This window comes from Hippoglossus hippoglossus, chromosome 4, assembly GCF_009819705.1.
Source record: "Hippoglossus hippoglossus isolate fHipHip1 chromosome 4, fHipHip1.pri, whole genome shotgun sequence".
Taxonomy (NCBI): Eukaryota; Metazoa; Chordata; class Actinopteri; order Pleuronectiformes; family Pleuronectidae; genus Hippoglossus; species Hippoglossus hippoglossus.
Genome location: NC_047154.1, coordinates 12,610,027 through 12,629,253, shown reverse-complemented (window position 1 = coordinate 12,629,253; position 19,227 = coordinate 12,610,027). Strand labels below are relative to the sequence as shown.

The 19,227-nt window shown below is 42.7% G+C and overlaps 1 protein-coding gene across 3 annotated transcripts in view; it reads left to right on the top strand.

Annotated features, from left to right (window-relative positions):
* The window catches only part of tle2b (TLE family member 2, transcriptional corepressor b), an 81,736-nt gene that overhangs the window by 53,605 nt on the left and 8,904 nt on the right, over positions 1–19,227 (top strand). The window contains exons 7-16 of one of the 3 annotated variants that reach the window (XM_034583963.1): positions 383–458; positions 2,672–2,852; positions 4,465–4,481; positions 7,806–7,946; positions 9,624–9,677; positions 15,468–15,635; positions 15,921–16,071; positions 16,491–16,660; positions 17,767–17,843; positions 18,897–19,146. In XM_034583963.1, the coding sequence (XP_034439854.1) occupies positions 383–458; positions 2,672–2,852; positions 4,465–4,481; positions 7,806–7,946; positions 9,624–9,677; positions 15,468–15,635; positions 15,921–16,071; positions 16,491–16,660; positions 17,767–17,843; positions 18,897–19,146 (1,285 nt within the window). The remainder of the gene's footprint in view (positions 1–382; positions 459–2,671; positions 2,853–4,464; positions 4,482–7,805; positions 7,947–9,623; positions 9,678–15,467; positions 15,636–15,920; positions 16,072–16,490; positions 16,661–17,766; positions 17,844–18,896; positions 19,147–19,227) is intronic. The other 2 variants (XM_034583964.1, XM_034583965.1) reach the window with 2 other exon arrangements.

The window sequence follows — 19,227 nt, the reverse complement described above, 5'->3', positions numbered from 1 at the left end:
TGACTACATTGGGATTTTATGCAAACAGAACTGAGATTATAGTTTGTATGGCAGTGACTAGTGGATGTACTGTCTGCACATGTGTGAGTGCATACATACATGTAGGCTGCACATACTGTGCAATGTTGTATTTCTACTGGTGTGACTTTGAAAGTGTTTTATGCATATCCATGGTTATCTGAACCAGACATTGCATTGATTCATATTGTAGAAGCAGAGTTTGGGTGTTTTAACACTTTTTTCAAGTCCTGTAAAGGTTCCTGCTGTGTGATTACTGACCTGACACCCAATGTGTGTGTATGTGTGTGTGTGTGTGTGTGTGTGTGTGTGTGTGTGTGTGTGTGTGTGTGTGTGTGTGTGTGTGTGTGTGTGTGTGTTTGTCGCACCAGCAACAGGTGGTCCAAGCAGTGGAGAGAGCCAAGCAGGTCACCATGGCAGAACTCAACGCCATTATCGGGGTGAGTCACCTTCATTCGTCATGAAAACAGAGACACACACACACACACGCACCTTCACGCACATTAAGCATATTCCAACCAGTCTGAGTTTGAGGTGTGAGAAAGGGTTGATGACCTCATTTCATCACTGGTGTATATAAATATGTAGATCAGAAGAATTGATCGTCAAATAGGTGAAGCATCAACGTGAACAACCCCCTTGATGTTTAGTGTTTGTGTCTCAGGCGGTGATGTTGATGGTGAACATTCAGTCAGTCAGACATTATTTTAGAAGCTAATGCTGGGAACCTTTGATGCCATGATATGAATGAACATGGCTAATGGACAATATCAAAGTGTTTTCCTGAAAATGTAATAGAAAATTGGTTCTTTGAAGTATTCTGTTTTTAGGTGTTAATGTTCACTGAGTGAGCCAACATGTAAAATTCAGATATTAAGAAGAATCTCATCTGGAAGACGTATTAATACACTGTAGGAACAGCCCTACATATTTGCATCTTTTTTGAAAATGTTTGACGTACCTATTTTAACTGCTCGTTAAGTTTTGGGGCAGCAATTGATAACGCCCCCTGCTGCTGGTAGTGTAAATGAGTAACTGTTAATATAGAGAAATGCATTGACATTATGTGGGAGCAGGCTTCTTTTCAATGTGGTGAAAGCGGAAGAAATCCGTGATTATTATCGATTCTAATAACACTTAAACTCATCAGAGCACAGATCGCGTGACTCACAACAGTATGATGTCCAATACATGAGTTACAGCCCAGTTGTGTTGCTCTGGTCAACTTGCTCTCACGTCCTGCTGCGCTCTCAGGTTACAAAATTTGTCTCTGTTTGATTTAATGTGAATCGGTACTCTGCAGTACCAATGTAATTCGGTCGGTACCCTTAAATCTGCACGGTTCAGTTACCCCCCCCCCCCCCAACACACACACACACACACACACACACACACACACACACACACACACACACACACACACAAACACACACACACACACTGTAGTACACACATGCAGACACTGGGATGCTCCTGAGTGTTGCAGTAGATGGGGCTTTCCAGAGCTTGTCAGAGCACTGATCACATTACTGTCTACTTAAAGCCCTTTGTTCCTCCCAGCATTACAAACACCGCTGTCACTAATGTGTGTCTGTGTGTGTGTGTGTCTAACGCACCTAAACACAGACACTGCTTTTGCTAAGGTGTGTGTGTTTGTGTGTGTGTGTGTGTGTTTGTTTGTGTCTTACACACCAGCTTGACAAGACAACACATGAAAACACATCATAATGCTCCCCTCAGGATAATAGCCTTTCTTTATCTGTAGCTGCCTCTTTGCTCTCCTCTCTCTCTCTATCCTCATCTATCTCTTTATCCTCTCTCTCTTTCTCTCCCTCCCCTCTGTGTTTTCATGTTCCGTCTGGATTTTCTCACCCCTCCTTTTGTAATCTTTTATCATTCTCTACCTCGTTTTTGTGTCCCTGTCCTCATTTCTCCTCTTCCATTGTTTTTGCTCCATCTTATCTTTTGCTCTCTGTGCCACACACTTTCCTTCCCTCTTCCTTCCTGCGCTCATTTACCCTCGCTCTCTCTCTATTTTCTCTCTCTGCTCATCTAATACTTCTGCACTTTTCACTGCTTCCGCCATCATTTCCTTCTGTTCCTCCCCAACGTTTACTCTCTGACTCACACATTTTTCCTTCCCTCTCTTTTACCCTCTGCGTTTTCCCTTGGCTTCTTTCTCTCTTTTTTCCTCCTGCCTTTCCTTCAAAATAAATCTCACTCATGGCCTCACTCTTTACTTTCTCCACTTCTTTCCCTCACTTCTTGGTTTCCATTTCCAATTTCCCTGCGAATCCTGAACATGTCTTTTCCTCCTTCCCTTCTTTCCTCTTTCTCATCCTTTGTGTCCACCTCTCTCACTTCTTTTAATCCAATCATTTATTTCCCATCCTATCAATCTATTTCTATCGCTCTCTCATTGTTGAGCTCTCTATGTGGATTTCATTGAATTCACCTCCTCTGTTCCTCTCGTCTTTTCCACCTCTATCTTTCCTCTTCTCGATTCCCTTTTGTACTGTTTTCTTTTTTTACTGCTCATTTTCTATCTCTCTTTTTTTACCCTCTCTATTCTAACCACCCAACAACCTTATATGATACAATCCCTCCCCAATCCCCCCTCCCTCCCCGTTCCCTCCTTTCCCTGTGGCCACAGCAGCAGCAGCTCCAGCACCTGTCTCACCACGCCCCCGGCATTCCCCTGACACCACACCCGTCAGGCCTGTCCCTGGGCGCGGGAGGATCGGGGCTTCTGGCGCTGACCGGGGCCCTGGGGGTCTCAGCCCACCTCGCATCCAAAGATGAGCGCAACCACCTCGACCCCGAACATCTTCGAGGTAAAGGACTGTGGGCTTTTAATCCTTAATTTTATCACTCAAATCATGATTTAATGTTCTGGCACGATTGCCTTCAGGAGACACATTCAGGACGAGCAAAAGGATAAAAAACTCTTTCATAACTGCTTATTAAAATCTAATTAATGAAAACATATTCATGTATTAAAAACTAATAACTGTGACTCGTGCCTGATTGTCATTAACTAGAACACATTAGAGCCGTGGTTTAAAGGCAACCCAAAGTTCATCGAATTAATATTCTGATTGTTATTGGAGAAACTATCGAGTATTTACCGCAGTATTTGACCCAGAAAGTTAAAATGTTCTTAGTTAAGACCTTATGGGTTTTTTTCCCTTACAAGACTCTGCAGCCCTAAAGTAAATCAAAGTGGTTCTGCAGTGAAAAATCTGTAATTTGTTTCAGGCCAGTCTACACAAAATCTTTCATTATTGAAAATCAATTACATCATTGAATCTTTTTGAGAAGATGTTTTGCAAGTTCAATACAAGATGCACAGTAACAAACTCCTAAAAGCTGCTTTCAGACATGCACTGAACTGAGGGGGGGGATGTGAGAACATGGACATTCTCCAGAGTTTCTCCTGCCAGCCTCTTCCTAGTCCATGTGAGAAAACAGCACGAGAGTCTGCGGAGGGTTCTCCCCTATGATGATGACGTTGCTAACACGCGACAGAGTTTATTTCTGAAAATGGCTCATGAAAGCAAAAGATATCACACTTTGAAAAAGGATCTTTCTTTCCTCTTAAAATGTTTGTTTTACTGCAGACACACGTGTATGTTTATTCCAGTTGAATTTATTTTTATACAATCTGCACAAAGCTGCATTAAAAGAAATTCTGACAACATCTGCAGAAATAACAATAGATCATTTTATGGTTTTAAATCAGATAAATTCAGAGTAAAACCATCGATTTATTGTGGCAAGCAGTTTTTTGTCATTTGTACAGCAGCTCACCTTTTGGACTCATTTTGAACTTCCTGCCTTAGATCGCTGTCATAATATGGACAGACGTATTCATGGCGCTTGTGTAAATGCAGGAGAGACTCTTTCTCCCAATGAACTTTCATTCACCCTGATAGAATATCTTATCTTTGAGCTCTGTTTCAGGCATTGAGCCAAGAGAGACTTTCTCATGAATAAACCGAAAGCTAGAAAGAGGAAAAAAGAAAATGGTAAAAAAAAAGAGGAGGAATGAATGAGAGTAGAAAGGGGGAGAGATAAAGAGATCAATGTGTTCATATTGGCGTGTTAAGCATCTGTGTGAGAGCGTTGCACGTCTGCAGCTGTGTGTGTGTTTCTGTTCCTCCATACGAGATGAAGAATGAGAGAAAAGATAGTGAGCGCTGAAAGAGGCAGCAGGGGAAGACAGCGAGCTTTGTCTGGTTGGGGAACAGGGGAGAGGAGACTGAAAAGCACAATAGTGGGTCTGTATCTTTATTAGAGAAGAGCAGTCGCAGTTCGGTCTAACCTTGGCCGACGAGGGGAATGTTGTTGTTATTATCTGGACTGACGTCAAACTTTCTTTCTTTCCCCTTTTCTCCTTTCTTTTGTCTCTACTCTGCTCTCTTCCCTTTCTCTGTCCCATCCCAGAGGGAGCACCCAGCAGGGTGAGTAGCTGTGTATGTGTACTCCACACTCGGATTTGTGTGTGTGTGTGTGAGACAGTGATAAACTGAAGGAAATTGAGACGCACTGTAAAATGGCCTCTAAAAAAGGGCCGTGCATTGCTGGAGTTCATCCAGGAGTGCCACAGCTCTGACACCAGCACAATGGCTGCTCAGTGCCATCAACCTTGAGCTTCTCAAGGTTTTCTACATCACACTAACATCTGATCTCACTGTGTTCCCCACATTATCTGGAGGAAAGTACAAACTGAGTTAATGGATGAACAAGCATTTGTTTATCAGCGCCATAAATGTTCCTGTAATCTACAAGATTTACAGAACAAATGAGAGGATTAAAACCCAATTAATTTCTAATGATGCCCCAAACACACCAGTTAGTGTCTGTAGAAGGAAAAAACTAATAAAATAGATACAACAGCAGACATTCTTAAGTTTGAAGTCACCAGATATTACTGAACAACGAATGCCACTAATTTCAATTTAAAGATTCCAGACAGAGCCTGATCTGCAGTATCATTATACATTTGCATCATTTCATTCATGCAGTGTAGTGAAACCACTGAACAACAAAAACCACAGTGTGTTTCATCCCGCTTCAAACAATGAAAAGATCAGACCTCTAGAAGAACATGCTTTTCACAATCGGCTTACGCACTTTTGTATTTCCATGTCATTGGACTCAGAAAAGAGTTAACAGGGAAAGACAATGAAGTGAAAACATGTCTCTCTTAGTTGAGAGAGTAACAACCTTATTTTCTTTCTGCTGAAGAGATTGTCATAATAATCTGAAAAATAAATTCCCGACATGGGAAAGTTCATATGCACGTCACCTCAAGTTGGAACGACAACTTGGAAAGTCGGCAAACAGTTTGGTACGTGAGTTGCCAAGTTGCTGACATTACCACTTATCAACCATTTTAAAGTCCCATCCCAGTAGTTTATCACACTCACTCAAAAGGTTTGTCCCCTTATGGCCTTAAAATTGCTTAAATGTACCTTCACACCTTCCGTACTCATTTCGTGACGGGGATCTATGAATAGTCCAATATGACCCCGCCCCTGCTCCCCTGTCTTCCCACCCTTACGGCGCCACCTGCAGCTGAGGGGCCTTTTCAAGCAACTTAGCTCCACCCACAAGTTGACAGGATTAGTTTCTTAGGTTTGTGACATCACAGGCCCTCAATGTCAGACTGGCATTTGGTTACTGGAGTTTTACGGGGGAATACTCAGCCACAATGCTGACTGCTTATTTCTCTTAAAATACATAAAAATCTAATTCATCTTAAAAGGCAGAAGGGGGACAACTTGATTTTCATCAGAGGGAGACTTAAACATAATTTTACAATCTGCACTAAAGAGTAGTTTTTAATGTGAACTTGTCACATGTCCATCTCTCCAAAGCACTTAAGACCTGACTTTTAGCCAATTCAATTCACATATTTGCATATATTTTAAATTATTCATATGCCTGTCCCACCTGATCCTTCTTCTTTGCTCTTTGACATCATGCAGATATTACAAAGCGGTGCCGAAGTGTAGTTTAAACACTATAAAAACAGAGATACAACACATTTTGTTTACAGCGTCCAGGTTTTTTCCACATTCCAACTTCAAGGCACATGAAAACTCAGAAGTCAGAACAACAACTTAACAACTCGGGAAATGGGACAATCCGAGAACAACGTGAATGTACAGTTAGTCGCTGTGCAATAACACAGAAAGTTTGAAGTTCGGTTCTCTAATTAGGTGTGAAGGTGGGATGTGAGAAGCTGGTGTTTGGAGGTAACCATAGCTGAGGGACAAAATCAGCTCCATCGTGAGACAAATTGACTGAGTAAATGCAGTGAAACATAAAATGAGGAGGTGTTCATCTTGCCTCACAGGTTTCGCTCATATTTCATGTCACTGGAGTTAAAAGTCCCTGATAATCGCCATGAGAATTAATGCAGTGCAAATGGGGTGATTGAAATTCAGTGGACATCTACGGCTCATCCTATTCTCCCTGACTGCAGATTACTCGGTGAACAGTGTCGTACTGAACTGGCCGCAGTGAACGGCTGCCGATCATCAGTGTATCTGTTGATAACACAGAGAGAGAGAGAGGAAGGAAGGAAGGAAGGAAAGAACGATGGAAGGAAGGGTGGTTAGAGAGTGAAATTGGAAAAAGAAAGAAGAGAGAAACTACAGAAGAAAAAAACTAGAAAAATAAGGAGGTATGGGTTTAAAAATACCAGCAAGTCTTTGTTGTGGCTTTTATTGCAAAATGAAAATTTAAGAGCGCCACTGACTATACTCTCCCTCCATCCCTCTCTCTCTCTCTGTTTACACTGAAACCCTTAGCATAATTTAATTGCCAAACACAATGCTGATTGTTAAGCACCAGGAAAATAGTTTTCACATGAGCTGGGGTTTGTGCAGAACTTAGCCAAGCATTACGGTGTTTGGGAAGGGAGGGGAAAAGAAGGGGGCTGGGGGAGAGATGCATATCAATTGGCATTTGTTGGAGAGCCCCGCACGGGTAAAACATGTTGGAATTTTAAATGGAGGGGGGGTTAAAAAGAAAAGGGACAGCGAGAGGAAGTCAGGAGAAGCGAGAAAGGAGAAGAAAGAAGAGAGGGAAGTTTGTTGAGCTGCACTGAGGTCCATTGTGCAGTTTCTCCTCTCCTCTGTCAGCGCTCCTTCCTGTCGGCCCCGTGGGCTCCTTCCTGTGTGAGTCATTGGTGTGTTAAGCCCTCACTGTTCTTGTCCTGCCCACATGGGGACAGAGAATGACAAGTGGCCCTTGCCGAACCTCTGGCCCCTGCCCCGACGCAAAAAACAACACAATGCTTTGATCGGCTTCTCTGAATCCCGAGGACCGGGCCGGGCTATAGTGTAAATCTGCCTGCACAGCTTTATTGCCTTATAATGAGAGTCATATTTTACATGAGGGCTGGTGTGTGGAGGGGAGAGCACTAATTAGCTTTATATTGTGTCCTGTGTGCTTCTGTGGCTGCGTCTTGACCTGTGCTTACGTCTGCTGTACCTGCAGTAAGCTGCTGTGTGTGTATTATCATGTGTGTTTTTATGGGGATCTTTGTTAATGTGTGTAATTCTGCCTGTTTACTCATCCTGGTCTTTCCCTGAGCTTATGAGTGATTGTGTACTTGTGTGTTTCTTCACACATGACCTGTTGAAATGATAAAAAATAAGATGTTAAGTGTTTTTGTGTCAAACGTACATGTCAAATTTTCACTGCCTGTCTTTGCCGTGATAACTGAAGCACGGCGTGTTCATACTTCCATTTGTGTCCCTGTCTCTCTCCAGAGTAAGTCAGTGTCATCAACAGACAGTCAGCCCACTGAGGAGCGGCAGGGCCCGTCAGGAGGCTACTCCTCCTCACAGGGAGGAGCTGAGGCCAAGCGGAGGCGCTGCGATGACAAAGAGCCTCTCCCACCACACTCCTATGTATGTTTCCTCATACGATAAGATAAATGGAGGCTACATCCATAAAACCACGTTTGTGTTTGAAAACGCAAGCAATTATTCCAGCAATCTGCGACAGTGCCTGTGTCCAGTGGGTCGAGCATGCCTTCCTGTTCGCATATCACATGACCACTCACGTCCAGTGTACGTGAGTGGTCATGTGATATGCGTTTACAGGCGTTTTAGTGTCGACAGGGATTCAAACTGCTACAGAGCTGATACAAAGCGCTCGTGTGAACTCTGATCACGGTAGTTGTTTTCAAATGAAGACGTGGTAGTATGGATGTAACCTTAAAGGATGCGTGTGCAGATGCCAGAGCAGATGCAGCAGCACGAGTAGAATACAGCAAGAAAATAAGCAAATGAAAAACCTTTTAAACTTGCTTCACTTAATTAAAATGAATGCTGTTAGTGTATTTTTGGTGTGTATGTTTGCATAATGTTTACAAATCAGTTCACAGAAAGTCACACATACACCGAAGATGTTACAAAGCATGTATGTGTGTGCATGTGTGTCTATGACATTATAGGCCACATGGGGTTCGGGGCCCCGCAGCCAATCAAGACTCTTGTTTGGTTTGGATGGGTCCAAAGGGGAAGAGCAGGGAGCCAGAGGCGATGTAATGCCAGAAGAGAGACGGCCAGAGCAGATAGCTGTAATGAATTAGATGGCTGTGTGTCTCCAGTCTGCAGGATTGATTGACACTGGGAGTCTGTCTGTGCGAGACGGCCTCCAGCTAAATTAGTTTGGCATCAGCAACAGTCCAAATCTTCACATTAGTTCACAGCGAGAACAAGCACCGATAGTTTCCACATTCCGAATGTTTTTCCTCTCTTCCTGCCTGTCGAGCCACATTATGGCTCCCATTCCTCTCTGTTTGCCTTCAGCTCCTCTATATCGCTGTCTGTGTCTTTATCATCGTCTCTCAGTTTCCCTGCTTTTCCCTCTCACTCTTGGTCTTCTTCCTGTTTTATTCTCGGTTTTTTTCCATTTTTCATTTCTAAATGTCTTCTCCCTCCTCTCTCCATCCCTCTGTTTCTGTGTTTTCTGTTTCTAGGAATAGGCAGTAGACCTAGCCCTGTTATGGCTCCGTATAATTAGGTACTGATGTCACTCCACACTGATGTCAATAGGAATATCAGGCCATGATCACATCAAAGCGCTGTTGCCATGGTGACTAAGTGCCATCGTTCTCTCCCCAGAAAAAAAGGGAGAGAAAAAGCGAGAGATAGAGAGACATGGCTAGACGAAGAGGAAAAATGTGCCATAGATGGAGAAAGAGCAACAGTGTGTGTGTGAGTGTGTGTGTGTGTGTGTGTGAGTGAGTGACAATGAGAGAGAAAGAGGCCGATCGAAGTAGTTCTCTTATGAGGGAGATGTTCGGTAAGAATATATGGTGGTTTACCGTATCTTTGTTAAATGTTGCATGGTGCACAGACAGAAGGAAGCAAAGAGTAGCCACAGATATTTATACATTGACCAGTTGTGTGGACTTGTGCGTCTGTGTGTGTTTCCATCTTCATTATTAAACTTCTCTGTGTATACATTCATTATGCTGTGTGTCTATGTGGGGGGAACAAAGAGAAAAATGCATCTTATTACAATAAATATTGAGAAATCCTCTTTTTTAACCTTCTTCTGTCTGCTGTGCTTCTCAGGACAGTGATGGGGACAAAAGTGAAGACAATCTTGTGGTGGACGTCTCCAATGAGGTGAGTTTCCTGTGTCTTATTGAAATGATCTTTGACATCCTTGTAATTAAACGTGGCTATAATCTATTTGTTTTATATTAACAATGGATCAGACTAATACATGGATGTGAAAGGAGTCACTCATCATGATGAAACCACAGAGAAATGAGCTCTTCCCCTCAGCTCTACTGAGCATTATAGTAGCTTCAGCAACAAGCTGGTGAATACTGTGCAGCATTTAGCGTCTATAGAACCTCAGGACGTAGTGGACCACAAATCAGAGCAAAAGCAAGAGTGGCTTGGAATTGTATTCACCAAGTGGCAAGAAACGTTGCTCCATATCTGGTGCAGGTTTAAGTAAGCATCTTGCTAACATCTTAGGTGAACACCTTTATCTCAGATGGGTTTTTTTTTAGCAAGTATTATTAAGAGTAATGAGGATCCAAATCTAAATTTTTCTTAAATTAAATGTATATTAGGGTCTGTTGTTTACATTAAAAACTAAGCCAGAAAATTACACGTAATCATTTAAAACCTGTCAATCAGAACCTGAAAAAAACCCGAGTGGTTTGGGTCAGTTTGTTGGTTTTCATAAGTTGAAGTCATAAATCTCACTGAAAGAAATTTCTTCATCACCAAATCATTTCTTCTGACCTCTTCAAAATATTTCGCCTTCACTACCAGTGTTTACTCATAACCTCCACTATGGAAAATATGTAACTCACTGACAGAATTCACACTTTGCTCTTTCTCCCCCTACATCACCTCACAGTAAACCCTTATGCAAGAGTTGTTACAAAAACTGACTTTGAATTCTTTACAAGCCGCCTTTATCCGACAGAAGTTCTCTGGCTACTGTGCTGCAGCGCACAAATGAATAAAGCATAAATCCAACGTTGGGAGGGCCAGTGCTGCTCGCGGGAATAACTATAAATGTACTTGGCACAGCTTGGAACCACCCTCTGTCCTCTGCATAACCCCGACTGTCCATAGTTCAATTTCACTTTGTGTGTGCAAGTGTCTGAAGTTTATAATTGAATTTGGTTTGATTTTACGACACAAATATATTTCATTTCAGTTTCCTTGGTAATTTTTTCGAAGGGATTTGCTCTTTTTTCTGTCCTTTTCCTCTTTCTATTTTAATATTGCACACAAAAGAAGAACCTGTCTGGTGTAAAAGCAGAAAAAAAGATGACAATTGTGGTAATGTCAGGGAAAGGTTGCCTTCTGGTGAATTGTATGTGTGTATGTGTGTGTTTGTGTGTAGAAGCCATGTAACTCAGAAAAAGTGTCAATATGGCGCTGTTACTGAGAAAGTAACCAGAACATGAGTGAGGGCGGGAGCCTGAGGAATAAACATGAACTGTGTCCAAATTCCTATGGGCTGCGTAGACTGCGAACACCAAACCGAATGAGGATTTCCATAATTTGCGTCACCGGCTTGTCCCGCCCTTAACGCTGTCACCTAGCAACAGAGCTGCAGTTGGACACAACAAGAAACTTTTTATGTCCCTACGTTTTTTTCCAAGCTATTGCGCTATTTGGTTGAGTTGAAACCTTTAAAGTCGTTGTGTACCGTCGCCATTATCTCTTTGAAAAGCAGTTTGTCACTGAAGCGCAATGAATCCTGGGATATGTTGGCCCTGAGAAGGATCAACCTATTGGAGCCTTTGTTGCTGAGGGATGGAAGGACACATTTGTCAGTCGCATTTGTAGCAGCCTTCGAAATGGGACAGCGTAGTCGCTGTGACGCAGCCTTTAGAAGTTGGCGGCCCCTGAAATGGGTCAGAGTGGCGGTTCCACTTTGCTAACAGATTTAATTTCATAATTTCATACTTGATTAATTCATTTATTTTATTTTAGCTAATTTGCAGGCAGTGATTATTATTTTATTTCATTTATTCCAAATGTTACACACTAGAGGGGCTGAAACAATCCTTTGCATTATTCATATCATCTTTATTTTTCAGATCAGTAGATTGATTCTTTGGTCAATGAAATGTCAGAAAGTAATTATTGTGCTGGAAAAAAACATCCACAATCCTTATTGATTTTTGTTTTCATATCTTTAATTCAAAGGCCAAGAAAAGCAGCAGGTTTCACAGTTGAGAGTCTGGAGCTCCAGTATTTTGCTAGAATTTGCCTTTTTTTTTTAACAAAAGCAATAAAACAATCTCAGCTCTACTCATCCACACACACACACACACACAAACACAGCACTTTAGTTGAGTTTTTGTTTAGCTTGCTCGTTTTAATATCATTCACCTATAGTAACCTTGGTGTGTTTGTGTGTGTGTCTGCTGTGTGTAGTGTGTGTGTGGATGTGCGTGAGATGTGAAATGAGTCAGCAGGTAAGGAGCTGGTTCAGCTCTCTGCAGCAGTTTCCTTGTAAATAGGAAGAGCTGCTATGTAAGCTCATTATCAGCAGCCGCTGTTTGTGTTCTCCTCTCGTCAAGTGTCTGTCTAAACCCGGGCTGGGTGATGACGACTCAGCTGACATGTCACAGTGTCTACAGTCACACATCGTCACCATGGAGGATTACACGAGGGGGAGGGGGATTCATCATTATCAAGGTGGTGTGTTCTCAACAGACTGAAAGCTATGTGGACAAATAGAAAGCAAAAAAATCTAATTGAAACAATAACTATCCTCAATATTATCAAATTAAGCAATAGTTGGTAGTTAAAAATACTCATGAATGACACTTTGCAGAAAGGTATTTTTCTAGTCTCATTCAGACTGAAGTACTTGACCGTCACATCCCTTGTTTTGTGTTTTGCTGGATTATCCTCTTTAGATCTTCACCATTTAGGTGGCATGATATTCATGGTAGACAACAGAGTGGCATCCTGGTTTACTATATCCTTTGTGGAAAACAGCACCCGTTTTTTTCAGTGTTAGAGAGTGCAAACTTTGTGGAGTGGTGCTTCCAAGCAAAGGGAACTTTTCTCCAGCTCTTCTTTGAATGTCCTGAAAGAGATGACTCTTCAGTGTTTGTCAAAGTTGGCTTTGATCCAAAGTTTTACTGAAGTTCCATCTCAGACATCACAGTATAGAGTCACAGCCATGTCGCATCACCTGACCTGAATGTTGCTGTGGAAGGGATTTAGCGGGTTGTGTTCAGAAACAGAACTGGGGCACGTTCAATCTCAAAACCTTTTACACTGTTTTGCTGCGGTTTCCGGGGTGAACGACACGTTCGCTCAAAATGGTTTGCAACAGGCTTCGAGGTACGTTTTCTCTCATTTGGTGGGGGGTGTTTGAGGTGTTGCCAAATCAGCAGCGACATACAGTATATATAAACCCTGCCATAATAAAAAGGCAGTGACCCAATGGATTGTAAAGCAGCTGTTGCTTGGTGTTAGTATCAGTTGAAGGTGGTAGAAGCATATATTTTCCGAAGGCAAAACAGAGACTGTAACATCAAGAGTATTTTGAAGTATTGAAAACGTATTTAAACTTATATCATCTACCTCTGAACTTGTTCCACAAGAACACAAGAAATGCTTTCTCAGCTGCTGTAGTTGTAACTCTTGCGTATCGTAGCAGAGTGTTCAATGCACCACAGTTTATGTTTAAATTAAGATTTTGTTCCACTTTGTCCGGGCTGAACGCAGCCCTGGCGTTTGATGTATTCTTATGTAAGAGGTGAATTGCAGTTCCTTTACATTGAACATTATTGATAACTATACTGGGTTCAAACTTGTGATTATTACCGTCAACCATTAGTGATGGACAATGATATGGCACAACCCTATAGTCCAAACACACATTCAATAATCCTTGGTCCACGCATTTCTTTTCTCATCTACCTCGTCTGTGTATATTTCAGTTCTCTTTCCAACCTCTTGAAGCCTCTGCTCTTTCCTTTCCATCTCTCCACCTCGTTCTTCCCTCCTCTCTTCTCTTAGATAACTGCAGTCTGTTTAGTTTAATATATGCAAAGCCGTTTATGCCCCTGGAATATTTTAGTTCTTTAAATACTTCACGCAGTGTACAAAAATACAGTGTGTTTTATCTAAGCCCTCTGTATTTTGATATTACACACAACAGCGAAACTGGTCTCTTGTGTGATTTGGAAACTGGTACAAAAGCAGAGAGAGAAAAAATTGTGACAAATGTGGGTAATAGCAGAAAAAGGGGAGGGATGGTCTCTGGTGAATTGTGTGTGTGTGTGTGTGTGTGTGTGTGTGTGTGTGTGTGTGTGTGTGTGTGTGTGTGTGTGTGTACATGCATTTGTTTGAACATGCATGCAAGCTTGTGCATGTGTATGTGTACATCACCTTTTCCGTGTAAGTGTGCCTACGTGACATTTACCTGTGTGGTTGTTTGAGGTGATGATCTTTGTGTGTGTGTATGTATGTGTGTGTGTGTGTGTGTGTGTGTGTGTGTGTGTGTGTGTGTGTGTGTGTGTGTGTGTGTGTGTGTTTGTGTGTGTGTGTGTGTGTGTGTGTGTGTGTGTGTGTGTGTGTGTGTGTGTGTGTGTGTGTGTGTGTGTGTGTGTGTGTGTGTGTGTGTGCGTAAGCACTAAAATGTCCATGCTGAGCAGTGTGACCCAGTGAGAAGTGCTTACTCCAGCACTCTGCTCTGCTCGGGGAGAGGCAGCGCTGGCTCAACAGTGGAGGCTGTGGCTCCAGTGATAAAAGCAACATTATCTCCAGGTCCACACACGACTCAACCAGCAACAGTGACACTCCACTGTTTCATGTAATATTCCCTGAGCTCTGAGTCCTCTTACAAATCACAAGACACACTGTGACAGCGGACGGTATTTTGTAACTATTAAGTAAGAATCTGCACCATTTTCCTATAAATAAAATGAACTTTATTTATAGCCAGCTGTTATTACTGAGTAAACTGTGTCTATGGTCCATTAAAGCTGTTACACATGCTGGCACACAGGGAGAGATGTTTCTGTGTAACAGCGTTTTAACTTAAATAGAAGATATGAGACAAAATACAGGAAGAAAAGAACAGAAAACAGTCCTGCATTGAGAGATATGTGGAGCTATAATGGTCTGTGTTTGGTGCTTTAGGTATTTACCACCACCAAGGAGGTTTCACCTCTGTCCACACAAAAATTACTGCACGGATTATCACAAAACTTGGTTGAAGGATGTGGTACGAGTCAGGGAAGAACCAATACAACTTTTGTGCAGATCAAGGGATAGATCCAGATCCAAAATATTTGTGAGTTTGTGTAATGTGGTGCAGATCCAAATAGAAATCAGAATCTATTGAATTTAAATGTGGTTTCATAAGGGAACTGTTGGGCCTTGGCAGAGATATAAACACTACTGAGTGTCATACTAGTTCAAATTCAATCCAGGTTAAGGAGAATACAATTGTGAAGGTTTATCAATCACCAAAACATTGCATACTGTCACTTTTCCAGGAAGGATTTTACAACTCACATGATTTAATCTTTTGTAAACTGGGGAACCATTAATTATACATTATAAAATAATCTATCAGAAACGTGTGGTTGTGTGTATTTGAATGGTCGGTGCAGTACCAGTGTGTAGGAAATGCTGTGGAAAAACACCATGGTTAAACTGTTTATCATTAAAAATGTCACTACAATAAAATAACTGGACCTTTATATACGAGAATCACTTCCTTTCAGAGAAGACATCACAGTGATGAAATGCTGCAGAGTGGACACTGAACCTGACAGACCTGAATTCAGCACCTTGAGGGGCCGAGACTCAAATTGAGCCACAAAGTCGTCACAGCACTGTGTGACCTTCACAGGCGGGAAACAGGCCAGGACTTTAAATCATCTTTTTCCATTTGTCTTTGTCATCCAGGAGCCGAACTCTCCTGCAGGCACCCCCCCTCACTCCCCACATGGGAACGGTTTAGACCGGGCCCCTACCTTAAGGAAAGAGATGCCGGGGTGCTCGAGCACAGGAGAGGCCCCCTCCACCCCAAATCCCCGCAGCCCCACCCCAGGCAAGGCCAAGGACCCTTCACAGGTGAGACAGATAGAGAGATAGCAGTGTAGGGATTTACTGCTCCCTGCTGACCTGGAATATTTGTTTGCTTTTCCTTCATTTTGACATGTGTTTATTTTTAACGTGTTTGGTAAGACCCTTTCTTGATAAAATTGTTTTTTTCCACTTTATACTTTTAGGTAGTCTATGTCCCATTCCTGTTACACATGATGCCATCACTGATTTGTTTAAACTGGGATAATGAGAGAAGGCTTGAGCGAACAATGTGATATGTTTTGCCAAATCTTTTGTTTGACTTCTCTACAGATGGATAAGTCCCAGTCTCCATTGTCTAAGTCTGGCACCCCGTCCCCTTCCCACCGTGAGGCCCTTACCCCAGGAACCCCTGGAGCTCCTGGTCCCAGCACCTCCTGCCTTCGTCTGGTCAGCAAAGCAGCCACCAGTGCAGACCCCCTCGGTGAGACACCGGCAAGATGACATTTTAAAACTTAAAGTAGAAAATTCCTTGATCCGCCCCCTGATCCAGATCCACACGTAGATTTAATGGGTTCTTCCCTGACCCATAACACATCCTCTCTCAGTTTTGTGGTAGCTGTCTTGAATTATCTGCATAATCTTTCTTACAAAAAGTGAGATTCCCCTGACTAACTTTGTGCTCTGGAGCAAGGCTCCTAACCGCTATCTCCTCTGTAACCAGCTGTGAAAACTATTGTTGTACTGGGCAGCTCCCTGGTTCGAATAATCAAATATAGTTCACTGACAGAAAAGGTTATCCATTCTTCTCAGCCCCCCTGTGACTGTGCTTGTGTACTGTGTACTGCTCCCTCTCTTTCCTTCCATCCCTCATCCCTCCCTCCTCTTTCCCTCCCTCCCTAGCTCTCCGCAGTCCCATGTCTGTGCCCCCTGGTTCATACCCAGCTCATTTTGGCGTGGTGTCCCACGCAGGACTGAACGGGGAGCTGGCCAGCCCAGGAGGTTTTGGCGGAGCTCTAACTCTCTCCCCACAAATCAGCGCGGCAGCCAGTGCCTACTCCCGAAGCCCCATGGTGAGTAAAGGCCAAACTACTCTTCCCTGTCAAGGTTTGATTTATGGTTCGGTATCAGGTCTCACCTTCTGACTGTCAAAGCATGGCCTCAGAGCTAGATGAATGTGTTCACTGTTATCAGGTAGAGTTGTGCATTCATTTTACATCCAAACTTATCGTGTTTACATTCTCTGATTCACTTTGATGAGGAGTGACAGTGAGAGAGAGAAGATTTGCAGTTAAATGGCAAATCTGGGTCAGAAAATGTTAACTCGTGGAGCACATGTTAGTGTCAGAACAGTCACACACTTCCGCAGAGTTTTCAGACCACGGATCTTTGTTATATTCTCACTCCAGTGTTTTCAATCTACTTTGTTGTAGAATGAATTTGGTGCAACTTGATTTTTGTTAGTTCTTTATCAAGCCAATCTGGGAGTCTATCGATTATTGTCGGACAATTAAAAAGCCTCTAAGAGAATAGACCAATATTTTGAGGCTTCTGGTGTAGACAGTCTATATCTACATCTTCCGTTCACCATTTACAGTCTAACTAGTCTCTTTTATCACATGTGATGAACGTTTCTCCACACAAAACATAAACAGCGATACTTTTTGTAGGTGCGGGTCCAGACGTCAGTTTGGCTAATCTCTATTAACAGCTAGCTTCAGGTTAAATTCAATTAAATTTTATTTGTATAGCACCAAATCATAACATAGATAATCTCAAGGCACTTTACATAGTAAGGTCGAGACCTAAAAATTATGGAGAAACCCAACAGTTCCCACAAAGAGCAAACACTTTGGTGACTGTGGAAAGAAAAAACTCCCTCATTAACTGTAAGAAACCTCCAGCAGAACCAGACTCGATGTGGGCGGCCATCTGCCTCCACTGGTTGGGGTGAGCAGAATGCAGATACATTAAAAAACCTCAAGCCGATGCCGTTCAGTCAATATGTTCAACCTCTTTTTCTCTTCACACCCACTGTGAACCTACTCAAATATTATTGGTCAAACTAGAAACGGAAATCTTGTCTCTCGCCTACAGATTCTTCATATTCACATCCAGCATCTGTTTATTCAGATTATTGTCAAGCAAATAATTGTGTCCACTCTTTTGTTCCCACCAGGTGGCATATGACTCTCGATCTCACCTCAGAGCACCAGGGCTGTCCTCTTCTCTGCCGGGCTCCTCTGGAGGAAAGCCGTGAGTTTTAACCCCACACACATATACACACATTGAGATTCACTATCGGGTTAAATGTAAATTAAACAGTTCAGTGGCAGTTGAACAGTTTTCTTATTCTGTTAATAGTGATTAAAGGGATAGTTCATAAAAAAAAAGACTTTTGGAGTCTCTATACACCCCTAACCCTCTTCAAACATAATAAAACAACAGTAAAAAAAAAAACGTAATTTACACCATGTTTTAAGCCTAATTGTCCAAAACCAGAAGTAGCGATGCTAGCAGACGTAGCGATGTGAACGAGCATCCCGTGCGTGCTCTTGGGCGACAGTGTGTGCGGTTTTCCAGTGCTGGATAATGAGTGAATTTAAATTTTTCGGTGAACTATACCTTTAAGATTGAAATGTGCGATAATTGAGCATAATACTCAATCACACATGGATGGTAATCCACATGAGTACGTGTTTTTATACAAGGCTTTTCAGTGGTCCTCATTTACTCTGTCTAACACCTGAAAGCACCTGGATACTGGAGATATTGTCCAGACCTCGTTCTCCAACACAACATGCACATGTCCTCCGACCTTTGCCGTCTGAAGGTTATTCTTGTTTTCGTCATTTGTTGTGGAGCAGCAAATCACTTATGCGGTGCTAATTTGAAATCATAAACCAGCCTCGCCTTCCAACTGCTACAGTATCGATCGGCCATTAGCATGCCACACTGACTCTGCCCTGTAATACAATCTGCCATTTTGCATTCCTGCCCACGGCCACTGTGGGACAAGTTATTGCCAGAATTGAGGCAAATATTACTGGAGTGTTGAGGCCATTGTGGTGGTGTCATACTTCACAACTTGCACATTTGAGGTGTGTGGTTCTTGACTTATGTGTAGGTCTTCTAGTTGCACTCACACATTTATTGATTGATACCTTGTCCTATCTGTCTTTAGCCCATTTCTCCTGCACATCAATCTCCTTCCCAGTACCTACCCGTCCAAATTCAGGTTATTTTTAGCTCTATAGATCTAAAGTATTGATTTTTTTTTGGTTCCCTTTCCCCCCCTCTTCTCTCCAGCGCCTACTCGTTCCATGTGAGCGCAGACGGCCAGATGCAGCCGGTGCCCTTTCCCCCCGACGCCTTGCTGGGCCCGGGAATCCCTCGCCACGCACGTCAGATCCACACCCTGAACCACGGGGAGGTGGTGTGCGCCGTCACCATCAGCACCTCGACACGACACGTCTACACTGGAGGGAAGGGCTGCGTTAAAGTGTGGGACATCAGCCAGCCGGGCAGCAAGAGCCCCATGGCCCAGCTGGACTGTCTGGTGAGACACGAGGGAGGTGGAAAAACAGAGACATACTTGAGTGTTAGAAATAAAGATGGACACACTGATTTACATATGAGC